This window comes from Drosophila arizonae, chromosome 6 (genome assembly GCF_054131065.1).
Source record: "Drosophila arizonae isolate 15081-1271.41 chromosome 6, UAZ_ARI_1.0, whole genome shotgun sequence".
In the NCBI taxonomy this organism is placed as follows: domain Eukaryota; kingdom Metazoa; phylum Arthropoda; class Insecta; order Diptera; family Drosophilidae; genus Drosophila; species Drosophila arizonae.
In genome coordinates this window covers 36,537-50,669 of record NC_142926.1, presented here as the reverse complement: position 1 = coordinate 50,669, position 14,133 = coordinate 36,537, and the positions used below count along the sequence as shown (strand labels likewise).

At 35.9% G+C, this 14,133-nt stretch overlaps 1 protein-coding gene across 5 annotated transcripts in view; it reads right to left on the bottom strand.

Moving 5' to 3' along the window:
* Nucleotides 1–3,783: 3,783 nt before the first annotated feature.
* LOC108615605 (uncharacterized) overlaps nt 3,784–14,133 on the bottom strand; it is a 30,950-nt gene continuing 20,600 nt past the window's right edge. For all 5 annotated transcript variants that reach the window (XM_089472678.1, XM_089472682.1, XM_089472679.1 and 2 more), the window contains 2 exons: nt 9,266–9,492; nt 3,784–9,192 (listed from right to left, as the gene is read on the bottom strand). In XM_089472678.1, coding sequence (XP_089328804.1) covers nt 5,402–9,192; nt 9,266–9,492 — 4,018 coding nt within the window. In that variant the 3' untranslated portion in view covers nt 3,784–5,401. The remainder of the gene's footprint in view (nt 9,193–9,265; nt 9,493–14,133) is intronic.

Genomic DNA, 14,133 nt, shown 5'->3' with positions numbered 1-14,133 from the left:
AAGGGAGGTGTAGTATGTTGTATGTCATATAAGCATATGCTCACAGTATTGTAGTGTATACAATATATGAAGTTGACATATGCCCAAAATATAAGTAAGAGTATCATGCTCACAACATAGCAACACTTTGTTGCTTTACTTATATTATAACAGCTATACATAAGCGCCGTAATATGATCGGTCACTTATGTATAGACTGGCCTGCAGCGTGGGATCTGCAACGTAAGCATTGTTACGCTCTTGTCCACGCCGCAGCTTAAACGCTAAATGTATATGCCTTCTGCATATGCATACAAACATATATACACACACATACAGCATGTTATATACTCCCATTCTGCCGCTGCTATAAGCGACAGAATTCTTTATGTAAACTTTATGTACTTTAGGCTAAGACTTTATTTGAATAAAATACGGAGAGCATTCGCTGTCCAGAACTCAAAGATAATAGAGGTTCATTTTATTACAATATACATACACAGTGTGTGTGTGCAAAACTATCGATGGCACTATCGATGGTCGGACACTATCGAGCGACTGAAATATCGATGGTTCAATGTCTCGATAGTGGACGATAATATCGTCAAAGGTGCGTGACAAATAATTATAATTTTTCCTAATATTATATAATAGCTTGCAAATGAGGGCTGATCCTTTTTTCGAATATGCTCTGCTTCATAACATAACCGAAAAGATTGTGCAGACACAATCTCGCTATGACCGGCTCTCTTTGAATTGTTTTGAATCGGTTTTGGTCAAGCGCTTCGCATTGACTCATTGGTGTGACGATCTCAAATGAGTGTCGCGTAAAGAGGAATACGATTTTCGCTTACACAAGAACTCTCAGCAAAAGACAGTTTGACTAAAAAACTCAACAGAAATAATCTTCGTGTGCATGCAAATACATACATACAATGGAGGACAAAAGTATTTTGACAACGCATTGCTAAAACTGTAACCGCTTATTTCTGCGCGCCGAGTTACCGTTACCGCCGAGTTAACAGTTACCTGTTATCTTTTTCAGAGAGAGCAAACATAAAAAGCTATAAGTGACAGAAATATTGCAGTGATAACATAACTCATTATTTTTATATAATTGTTTGCATGGCGGATTATCATTATTTGGGTGGACAAAAGTATTTTGACATTCCTTTTCAAATTCATTTTCGCGTAATTCGCTTGGATTAAAAAATAAGTATTATTTTATTAAGTTATTTTTGGGGTTCTCTTAAATAATAGGCATTATTTGATCATAGTTATCGGTAAATTATAGGCAAACAACGTATTTAAGTGAAATCTTTAAAAAATCAATTGGTCACGAAGAATAATGCAGGTATTTCCGTGTCAGCACGCAAAAATAAGTGGTTTGAGTTTTTGCAATATGCTGTCAAAATACTTTTGTTCTCCATTGTACATATATAATAGAACGTAACAATCGCGTGTGATTGCCCATACATACGCAAAAGACACTTCATTTAACTCAAGCAAACGATCAGTGCTTGACTTGAGCGAAACGAAGACTGAAATAACTGTCTCGCTCAGAGCGCGAGCGAGCTAAACCATACGCGACAAAAACAATTTCTGTCTGATTCTTTTTTATTATGTGAGTGAAAGACACTTATTTGCAGACAACAAAAATCGATCACTACAATAAAAAACATAACTTAATAGTTTTTAGGTTTTAGCTTTTAAGTCAATTCAGCTTTTATCTTAAAATGTAATTTCACAAAATTGAAGTGTTCATATAAGTTCAAATTTTTAAGGCTAATCACTGTTTTTTATTGCGACTATCGACCACTACCGATGGTACTATCGACCGCTTTCGATGGTTTCGAAATTATTATCGTCCTCAATTGATGGGGTCCACCATCGATAGTTTGGCACCTCTATTACACACACTGTCACCACGATTGAGTGATAGTAGGTTATGCACACGATTGAGTGATAGTAGCTTATGTAAAGCAAACAGCGGATTTGACAGCGTGACGTCATTATTTTGGAAAATGGTGGGCGCGCGTTTGAATTTGTATGAAAATCAAGCAACTTTGACACTGTTATTTGTCTTAAAACTTTAGACTAAATAAAACGGTTAGCCGCCCATCACATGTTCTATATAGATTCACGAATCGGCAGTTATTGATCATGACCACTTTTACTTTTGCATATAATTGATTTAACCTTACTATCTAAGGCTTGAATTTGTAAAACTAAAAACTTACTACTAAGTATTATGCATTTCCCATCAATCCGCATCATTATACGTACTAATTTCATTCCTTATATTAAAAATCCGATGGCCATAGATGCAGCATTGTTAGCTTCTGGTTCAGGCAGATTATGTGTTTCCTTAGGTTTCAATACTCATAATCATACAAGTTTACGACTTGACAATTAATATACAAATTTTAGTTCATTCTACCGGATGTTTCTGATATGACAGCAAGTGTGAGCAGCACCTTTATTGATGCAGCTTCAAGGTGTAAATTGTCATATAAACTATATCCATCAACCATTCCTGCTGACTTATTGGCCATTTTTGCTTCATTCAAGAGGCCTCCTATTTCAATCCATTATATACTTCATTTCTTTATTGTATGGTAATAAAATTAATGATTGACCATTTTTAAGGTATTTACTATTGAAATTTCCTTATATATAGTTAATTTTGGTGGTTTTGGACGACTTAGTCGATCTCTGCTGAAATGCCTGCCAAGCTTCAGCTGGAATAACAGCAAAATCTGATAATGTGACGTCACAAGAGAGCTGTTAGTTAAAATTAAAAGTAACGGGACTGCTCTTTGCGCAACCTACTGTGTCTTTTAACAGTGCACTGTCACTTAAGGCATCACACTTGCGCAATTAATAAAAAAAGCAGGTGCATTCACTCTAACAGCTGTTAGTAGTGCTGGAAATTGCAGCGGACAATCAGCTGCTCACTAACTTTGGTGAGTTGCTAAGTCTTAGCAAGACAGCAACCTAACTTCTGTAGTGAAGTTGCAGTTTTTAAAGTAGTGCATATTTTCGGGCTCTCGTCGTAGCTGAGCTGAGTTTGAGCTACTGGGTCTGTAGCTTAAATTACATAAGTATCTATTGCCCACTACAGGTTTCACGCCTTGGTAGTCGGAGCAAGATGATAACAGAGCGAGATGAGAGTAAAACAAATGTGCTAGAGCGGTATGAGCAGCAGCAGATCTTTTTTGTGGTTGTTTTGAAATAAAAATTAAAACCTCCAAACCATCACATTGGTTCCACCGTGCTTAATCATTTTGAGCAAGTTATCTTCCTGAAGCTCCTTCTTATGTTTCCGATAGATTTTTTGTTCTCCATCAGACCCTAATATATTAAATTTGGACTCGTCAAGGATGGAGTAAATGTAAATAACTGATTACGCCTTTTTTGCCAATACTTTTTTGACGAACATTTTTGCTTATATTTATATTTTAGTTCTGCGCCAGTGAACCAAACTAGAAATTAATTTTTTTTGTTAATTATTAGTAATTAATTAGAAAAGCATGGTTTTAACAATTACCGTTTTTCATTTATTTATAGCTGTGTTTAAAAAAAAGTTACAGCTCTTAGAGTTTGATTTTTCAAGGGTGTCAATACTTTTTTGACTGTATGCATATACAAAAAGACTAAAGCCGTGCCCGCTAGGCTAAAGAACCTTTAAATACTTCACTTTTAATGTTATTCTCCTGAAGAAGTTCGAATGGTACAGCATCAAGCATATAAGATTTAAATATTCCATTCGTATTGACATACATAATAAATATAAGTGGTGTATAATAAATGTAGTTATTTTATTATAAGATTAATTTTTTCATGTACATGCTGTTTATTATATGTATACATATTTCTCTATTATGTAAGTAGTGTAATAATAATGGGAATACTTGTTTTAATTATTATTAGCATATTGTAAAAATGTATTGGTTTTATTTCATTAAAGTAGTAATGTAGTGCTATAGTAGTTATGTAGTGCTAAATTTATCATTTTGCTTTCTGCTTAGCATATATTGTAATGGTGATAATACGTGATCCTTTAAAGCAGAAAAATGGGTAGATTTTTTTTTTTTTTTTTTTTTTTTTTTTTTTTTTTTTTTTTTTTTGTAATTATTTAATGTTGATAGAATTTTACATTAAAATTGCATAAGCCTTATCTAATCAGTACTATTTGCGTTCAGAATTAACATTATGTGTAATTTATAGCCTATTTTATTTCGAATTTTTTATTTCTATACATCATAAATAATTACGCTGTAAGCATAGATTAGTTCACCGAAAATCGTGTTTCAATTAACAATTATAAGATGTTCAATTTATTAGCTTTATAGAAATATTTACTACTTACTAAAGCGCTTCCTCGTATGCTTGAATGTATATGTCTTTGTCAAGGACAAATTTTTCGTATTCTTGATCTTTCACTTATACTAAAATATTTAGTGATTAGAGCACCTCTTTACACTTTAAAGCCAGCCTTCAAAATTTGCGACTGAGAATATTACGATAATAATTCAATTCTACATTTGCAATCAACATTTACCGACAATTATGAATTTTCTTTAATGTGTTTAAGATTTGTAAAAATAATGATTGTGATATTTATTGGAGAAACATGGCAATTCAAATTTAACATAAATACTCATTCATAAAGTTAAAAGCATGACAAACAAAAGAATGGGGTGATTTTCTTTCTAAAGTCTTACAACTAGAAATAGGCGGTAGCACCCGACCGCAGCATACACACTTTTATTAAATATATATTTCGAAAGTAAATATAAACATTCATTGAAAAAATAGGTTTAATTTTTATTTGTATTTCAACTTAATTTAGTGAATACTATCAGTTAATAAAAGAAGAGTGTTGGCATCATTAATTTTACATATACATACGACTAACTATTTTCATACTTGATCAGAAAAGTGATATTAGTATATTGGTTTTGAGCAATCTCTTTGCGTCTATCCGTATATTTGCATTTTTTATGCTATTGCAGCTAGAGACTGAATGAATGCCATAAAATGATTTATTCTGCTTTTGAATCTGTCAAATGATAAAAAGCTGTTCTGAAATTCATAATTTATGTATGTATCTGATTTTCTTATATGCTGTAAAAATATATTTTACATATATACACAAGAAATAATAATTAATATTGATTAATCATAATTGTATTCGAGCTTTACCTAATTTGTGGGAATATGAATACATAATTTATTTTTTTCTTCATTTTAGTATCGAGTATGTAATATTTATGTATGTATGTATTATGTATGCATTTATGTATGTTATGTAATATATGTATTAATATGTATATCACAAGTTTGAAGAGAGTAGAAAGTGACGAATTAACTACAATTGGCAGTAAGCGGTCAATTTATATATATGAAGCGCAATGGCTTAGCAATTGATGCCGTTAACACTACTGCAAATTAGAGACACACTGCGACTTGGCTGATTAACTTCATTCGTTGGCTTACCATGACCTAGCTCCACTTGCTCTTCATTGCCTCCCCGAAAGCGCAGGAAGCCCTGATCAGCAACAATCATGCTATCCGAAATGCATGATTGTGATTCAGTATCTCCTGACGTTTTTGATACATTTGCCTTTAGATCGGGGCTGTTGTGTGCTAGATGCTGATGAATGGATGATATTTTTGTATTATTTTGTACATGCAGGTGTGGAGATTTGCTTGTTGTTATGCTGTTATCGCTTGCTATACAATAGCCATGCTCACTATTACTTATCAAGTTCGTGCACTCGACATTGCTGCCAGATATTATATCTTCTTCTTCCTCATCTTCCTCTTCAGAATTGTTAAGATTATAATGATGCTGTGGATGGTGGTGTGGTTTCTGCTGTTGTTTTATTTGATGTTGCTTTAGCGCCAATTCATTGCAAACACTCGGAGCTAACTCAAATTCATTTAATGGCAATGTTCTATTATTGATGGTACTCATATTGCGCCCACTCCTTTGAAAATAATGCGAGCGCTCATTATGTGCTAAGGTCTGAGCACCATTCACTCGTTTAATGCTCGGCATAACAGCAATTGCACGTCCTGGGCCTGGCCCAGGACCAGGACCACTTGCTATACTTATACCTCCAATTTGACCAGCAAGCATTGTTGAACAAGTATCAATGTTGTTTAATGTACCACTTTTACGCACACCGTTGTAATGGCCACCACTTTCATATGTATTATAATTGGTATAACGTATACCATTTGATGAAGAACATGAATTTGTTGAATTGGAGCTACGTCGTTCTGGATTTTCAGTTGTCGCATCGAGCTTATTGTTATGTTTTCTATCACGACTCTTTGTGATCTTGCGGCCCTCTTTCTCCCTTTCTGGCCAGCATTCATCGGTCGGATGAGGACTACTGTCAATAGATTTGTCTTTGAAAACAGGCCGCTCAAAATTATTGAACTCGTAGCTGGAGTTCTCTTGTAATGGCTCAGAATAGCAACTATCACTCTGCAATAGCAACATTTGCTGTTGCGATGTACCGGATGTACCGGACGAACCGGACCCAGAAGCCGATCCAGAAGCTGATTCAGAGCTAACAGTATTTTTCGCCTGTGTTTGCGCGACGGCAACTCCCACCACACCGACAGCACCCGTAGAATTCGTGCGTAAATCAAAATTTGGATTCTCGTAATGATCTGTTGTGGTATCGGTCATATAATCTGCACTCATATAGGACGCTGGTTCATGCGCACGCATATTATGATGATTATGATGAATATGATGGTATCTCGATGATTGCTGACCATATTCAGCGGTAATATTATGATTGATGGAACCCGTATCGTAAGGTCTTTGATACATAGGTTCCTGCAGCTGATACTCGGTGCCACCGCCACTTGGAGACGCTGCCGATGGTCCAGCCAACGAGTTTAGCGCATAGCTATCATCATAGATAAGTTTGCCCGTACGCATTGTGTACGTATGTAAATTCGTATTTGCGTTGCAAATAGCTGGATAATCGGTTTCGAATTGTTCCTGACTGGAGCTCGACGTGCAAGGCAAGAAGAAGTTCGCTACATTTGAATGTGAGTTGTGATGGACAGGAGCAGCAACAGCATGTTTTTCTCTGATTACACTACCAGTGGCATTGGCACCAAAACCACCACTAGCTTGTCCAGCAATACGTACATCACTATTGAGGGATATGGCAGCGTTGACATTGCTGCCCAGGCTGGTCTTTAAGCCAGTCACCCAGGATATTAGTGTTATGATTGCAATTTCGATTAGACGCAATGAAAACTGATAACCCCACTGCATCCAGTCAATTTCAAGAATATTTGCCTGGCTCATAAGAGGGCGTGTCGCTGAGATGCAAACAGCGCCAAAGATTTGTAGAGCAGCTAATAACACAAACAGCAAGGCCGTTGCGATTGTTATATGAATCGCATAGGACAAATTTTGATAGCCATGTATATAGTTTTGGGATTTGCTTCTTAATATACGCTTTAGAATGCGATATAAATATAGATATAGTAGACCCAAACTAAAGCAAATGAAAATATATATTATTTGACATATCAGTGAAAGAACACGAGGAGGAGGCGAATTGGCCAAACTGGTCGATGGGCTACCAGAAAATGGTGATTGCGAATGCAATTGTTGATGCTGCTGTTGCTGCTGTTGGCGACGAAAATATTGATGCTGTTGCTGTTGCTGATAGTACATATGGTGATTTTGCAGTGTATATGATTCGACATAATGCAGTGTAATGCAGAGTCCAACATGAACACCACATCCGACAACGACAGTCAGTGGCCTAACTAACGCAGAGTACCGATTATTTTTGTGATTGAGGGACTTGAGAAACAGAAAAAGTATAAGCACTGCAAATGCAACTGTCAAGAATGTTGATGGCAAATTTAAAAGAAGTTCTGCTGCAAATATTTGGAATGTTCCATGAATATTGTATGCGTCAACGCACAAGTAAATTATGCGCATTATGCAAATTGTGATTAGTATAAGTTGTATGTAAACAAAATATGATTGAGCGAAAAGATGTGTCAATTTGTTATAAGTGACAAGTTTGTAAAGCGAATAGACTGCTAATATTGTGAATAATACGACTGACAGATATATATGTATGTTCCATGCCCATGTCCATGTGGTATTTGCAGATGCCGCTGCAGCAGCAGCACCTACAGCATCTCCTTCCCTAGCAGTGACTCCTATTACGCCAGCATCTTGACCAGATTTCCCTGCTGCTGAAATGTTTTTTAAAGTTGGCTTTGGGTTTGTTGTTGCCGATGCTGACGTAAACGATGTAGCAGCTGCCTCGACAATTGAAGTTGAAGCGGATAATGTTGCAACTGTTGTCTGACTAGCATTGTTTCCGAACGAATCTCTTGCAGCAGCACTATTATTGTAATCCAATTGTCCAGACAATTGTTTACTCTTATTTATATTTGGACTGGCAGCGGAAGATGTACCATCATCAGTCATACTACTGCTGTTGCCATTACCATTTGCAGTTTCAACGTTATCAACCGAAACAATCGGCGATGCTGGAGGCTGATGATAGGGGACCATAGGACGCTGTGTCACATGGCGCAACAAAACTGCAGGAATGTCACCTTTCTTACCATTTGATCCCAGTATGCGTCTGATATTCGGCAATACTTCTTGCCTTTTATTTGAATTTTCTTTGCTATTAGAAGTGCCCACATCTTCTGTTTTACGATTTTTAGCATTAGGATCTGATGATTCAACTGCACCGCCATCATTTCCATTGCGTGCCGGTGTATTGAGTGCTTTTTTACGATCGCCGGCAATATCCAAAGCTCCCTCTATGCTGGTCGCGACAAGTGGCTTCTTCGGATCCACTGAACTGGCAAAGTAACTATCATTTGTATTGTGATTTGAATTACCATCTCCGTTACCATGCGACGCGGCCAAATCGGGTGGACGAAATGGTATCCTTTCATGACCGGGCATCAAGCTGGGCGGCGGTATTGGGCGCCTATTATTAAACGGAACTGTATTCGATATAAGGCCTTCATTATTTGTGCCCCGTAAGGTGGGTTTGTCAGCGAATGGATTTTGATATTCCGGCGGTAATGGCGGGGTAAAAAATGCTCTTGATGGTGGCGAATATGACGGTATATCTCCAGGATACATTGGTATAGTTGGCTGACCGCTGATTTTCTTTAGTAAGTTAGGAACTATTAAAAAAAATATATATTCAAATACTACGTTAATTCATATTCAAATTCATTAAAAAATTAATCTAATTACTTGATGGAATTGGTGTTGAATTGTACTGCATAGTGTGCCGATGACGATCTCTATCATGACTGCTGCTGCTGTGATGACGATTTGGATTCGGATAGGTGGGATTATTATTACTTTTTAAAATATCAGCGTTTGGTGCAGAAGTTGGCAGTGCATGATCTCGTTCCAAGTCTAACTCATAGTTTCTATGGCGACCTCCGTTATGCTGAGCTTGGTTTGCCGCTTGGTATCTATAACAATTTAAAAATAAAAAAAATTAATCACGTTGTAAGCTCCAATCCAATTAGTATTGTTGGGAATCCCCTAGATTGCCTGAACCCTTTGAAAAGCTGATATTTCAATAATTCTTAGCTGCTTTTCTGCATACCCAAAAATCAACATATGTACTTATTTGCATATAAACATTTCGTGTAGAATGAATCGGATAATACATTTTCTGATATAACAGAAATCATTTTAGTTGAAGACCTAGAAAACTGAAATTTGGAAGATATAGTTATTTTTGAAAATCTGCTATATTTTGGACACTATTAATGATAGAGAACTGAAATATGATATAAATATTCGGGTTCGTTTATTTCTGAATAAAATCGTTAACAGTTATTTTCGAGCAATGGTCCAGGGCATAAAAAGAGTAGTCTACCACAAAAACTCGACAGCGGGTCTGTGAAAATACTCTACTACTCGAACGCTATCTAGCAAATCTAAACAATGTGGTGACGAATAACTTATACAGTGCTTATCATAGTTATAGCCCACTTTTAATCCACTTAAACGAATCGGCTGAAAATTTTTCCCAAATGGCATATTTCCTCAAAATCTTCAAAAATGAGTAGTTCATTATTTCAATTATGAATGACAAAAAACTTTTTCACTTAAAATTAACGATTTAATATCGATTTCTTAAAAAGGAGTAAAAAACAAAGAAAAACAGCACTATATTATAGCCCATATTAATATTTTGGTAAAAAAAAAAATCCGAATTCGAAAAAGTAATGGTAATACTTAGTCCGGCCTCCATTTGCTTTAGTTAACTCAAAAATCCTCTTCCTCATTGAAACCACTAAATTTAAAAAAAGGTCCTTATCGAAACTTTGTCATTCATTTAGAATTTCCGTTTTAAGATATCCAACTGTCTCCAATTGGCGATTTTTGGCATACAAACGTCTTGCAAGATTACCCCAGACTTTTTCTATCGGGTTGAGATCTTAAAAACATGCTGGCCAGTCAAGGACATCAACATGAAATTCCTCCAAACACTCCTTTGTACGTCTGCACACATGGATTCTGGCATTATCCTGTTGGAAAACCATTGCACAATGGTTGCGCCCATAGGCCAATAAACAAGTAAGAACGTTTCAGTCGGGCGATATCGATTGCAGAAGACTCATTCACAGCCCAAACGCTGTCAACCAGAGTATATAGTGCAATTTTCAAGTCTAGTGCGCAACAAAAAACATGGCATGATCCCATTAAAATTGGAAAATCATCAATAGCTATTGCTATGATCATTGCATCAATGCATTTAAATTACATACATACAATGGAGGACAAAAGTACGCATTGCAAAAACTCCAACCGCTTATTTCTGCGTGCTGAGAGAGGTAACGGTACCATTATATTTTTCAGAGAGAACAAACATAACAAGTAAGAAGGCTCCAGTCGAGACTGCTCGACTAGGAGATACCCTGAACCCTCTAAGCTGATATTATAATTATGCTGCACCTCTTTTATGCACACATACATACACATGCATCCACACGCATGCATAAGCCTGCGCTCTGCTAACTGCGCAGTAAGCAGCGGCTGCGCTTGGGCTGCGCTGCAGTGTGGGCAATATTATGAGAATTTATTTGTCGAATAATTTGTTTTGTAGATATACGATCTTAATGAAACTTTCAGAGTGTAATCATATGGTGAATTTGTGTGTACATTCTAAAGGGTGGGGCGTGGGGCGTCGTATCCAAAATCTGTAAATTACAAAATCTTTGTATCGATTAACTTTATATACAACGTAAATTTGAAGTCTCCAAGTTTAAAAGTGTTCAAATTAGGCTAAAAAAAAACAAAATCAATTTTTCGATTATTCTCGATAAAAAAGTTATCGGACGATTTATCGAAAAAATAAAGCAAACTCGTACAGCGTTGGTACTCACGAGTATGCATGCCAAATTTCAGCTCTCTAGCTCTTGTAACTTCTGAGATCGACGCACTCATACGGACGGACGGACAGACGGACAGGGCTATATCGACTCAGGTCGTCACGCTGATCAAGAATATATATAGTTTGTGGGGTCTGCCACGCCTCCTTCTGCCCGTTACATACTTTTTCACAAAACCATTATACCCTGATTTCCCATTTTCAATGAGTTCAGGGTATAACAAGTAAGAAAATTCTAGTCGAGAGTGCTCGACTAGGTACTACCCTGAACCCAACAAATAAAAATGCTCATTTAGTATGGCTGAAATTTCAATTTCGGTGTATTTAAAAATATAAATAAAATACCAAACTCATTTAATAAAATATAAAAATATTTTGAAACAATTAAAAAAGCTAACATCAGTTGCACCGATCGGGATTCGAACCAAAACTTCTCCATCGTGCGTCATGCATCTAACACACTAGGCCACCTCACTCCTGGTAGTGGCGCTGGCAAAACTCAAATAGATTCACTACTGCTGCGCCATCTACCAAAACTAAACGAAACTAACAGCTGATGTGATTCAATAAATGTTTCTGTTGTAGCTGCTGCACGTGCGTTTGTTAATTGGCCAAATATTTGATTATTTTTTATTAATTTTTGACTGAACGGAATTTAATGAAACTTCCAGCATATGATCTACATATTATATTGAATATTTGAGAAATTTAAAAAAAAAGAAAAATCATTCACAATTAGCTATAGTGGCATCTGATTTGAACTTGAATGTTTTTACTCGATAAAAATATAACGGGATGATTTATCGAATTTTAAAAGCAAACTCGACGTCCGCGCTGTATATACGGTCATTTTAAAAAAAAATTCAAGTCTCTAGCTCTTATATCTTCGGAAATCGACGCGTTCAAACATACGGACAGACGGACAGACAGACAGACGGACAGGGCCAAATCGACTCAGCTCGTCGCCCTGATCAAGAATATATATACTTTGTGGGGTCTGCCACGCCTCCTTCTGCCTGTTACATACATTTCAACAAAACCATTATACCCTGATTTCCCATTTTCAATGGGTTCAGGGTATAAAAAGCTATAAATGACCAAAATATTGCAGTGATAACATAACTCATTATTTTTATATAATTATTTGCATGGCAGATTGTCATTATTTGGGTTTTGACATTCCCTTTCAAATTCATTTTCGGCAATTTGCTTGGATTCAGAAATAGATATTTTTCTTTTTAAGTTATTTTCGGTGTCCTCTTTAATAATAGCCTTTATTTGATCATAGTTTTCGGTAACTTATGGGCAAACAACGTGATTAAGTGAAATCATTAAAAAATTAGTCGAGAACGAAGAATTTTGCAGGTATTTCCGTGGAAAACCTTACAGCCTTATAAAATGCACCTCTATGCGCAATTTACAACTAAATTAACAAAAGATAAAAAACTGGTTCACTCAAACAAGAAGGCCAGATCGGAAAATGCATTCAAAAAAACCTGTAGAAGGCCGCATCATATTGACAAAGCTTAAAGAAAATGTGCGAATTTTCCTAAAAGTCATGTCGATTAAGCCCAAAAATAATCATAAATTATCAATAAGCAGAAATACTATCATAAGTTGGCGAAAGAAGGCAAATTTTTCTACGTTATAGATGTTCCAAAACTCTTAATAGCACTATAAAATAAACTAAAAAGGTATCGATTTGCTAAAACCTTCATAGGCAAGCCGCAATTCTTCTGGGGAAAAGTATTATGGATGGACGATAGTTCCTTTGGGTATCCTGGATTAAAAAAAAAAAAACATTTATAACAGGTTGCCAAAGAATATTCGCAAAAAAAGAGGCGTATGTACCCAAGTGCTGAAGAATCGGTAATGCTCTGGCGGCTCGCATGTGTCAATAGCCTCTCCAATTTGATATTAATTAATGAAAAAATGAAGAGGGATAATTATGTATACTGCAGCAGGACAATGCTCCATGCCACAAGGTCCTTATTATAACTGAATTTTCTGGGAATATTGAAGTCAATACATATGATTGGCCACCTCAGCGCTCTGATCTCAATATTATAGAGAATGTGTAGGCTTACGCAAAAGTAAAACGTAGCTTAGACTTATCAATAACGCTCAAGGAGACGGATTGCTGAGGTTTGAGGACCTTAGCAGGATTTTTCAATAAAAACATTACAAAATTTGGTTAGATCGATCCCTAGACGCTTGCAGATATTAAAGGAGGGTTTAATTCTTATTAATATTTTAGATACTATGACCATTGTTTTGTCTCACTTTATTTAATAAATATTATTATTAAAATACTTTTGTCCACCCAAATAATGACAATTTGCCATGCAAATAATTATATAAAAATAATGAGTTATGTTATCACTGCTGTTTGCTCTCTCTGAAAAATATAATGGGTACCGTTACCTCTCTCAGCACGCAGAAATAAGCGGTTAGAGTTTTTGCAATGCGTTGTCAAAATACTTTTGTCCTCCATTGTATATAATTTATACAATTTTGACTTTTAATAATATACATATATTTATATCCATATATTGGATACAGGCTTCAAGCTAGCAGCAGATCAGCGCGATTTTCCTATACATGTGCACACACTCATCGTCTATTCTATGCGTTCTTAGAATTTCGATTGATTTCTGTATTTTCGAGCCGTTACTGTAGTTTTGTCTGATGACGCTCACTTAATAAGCTA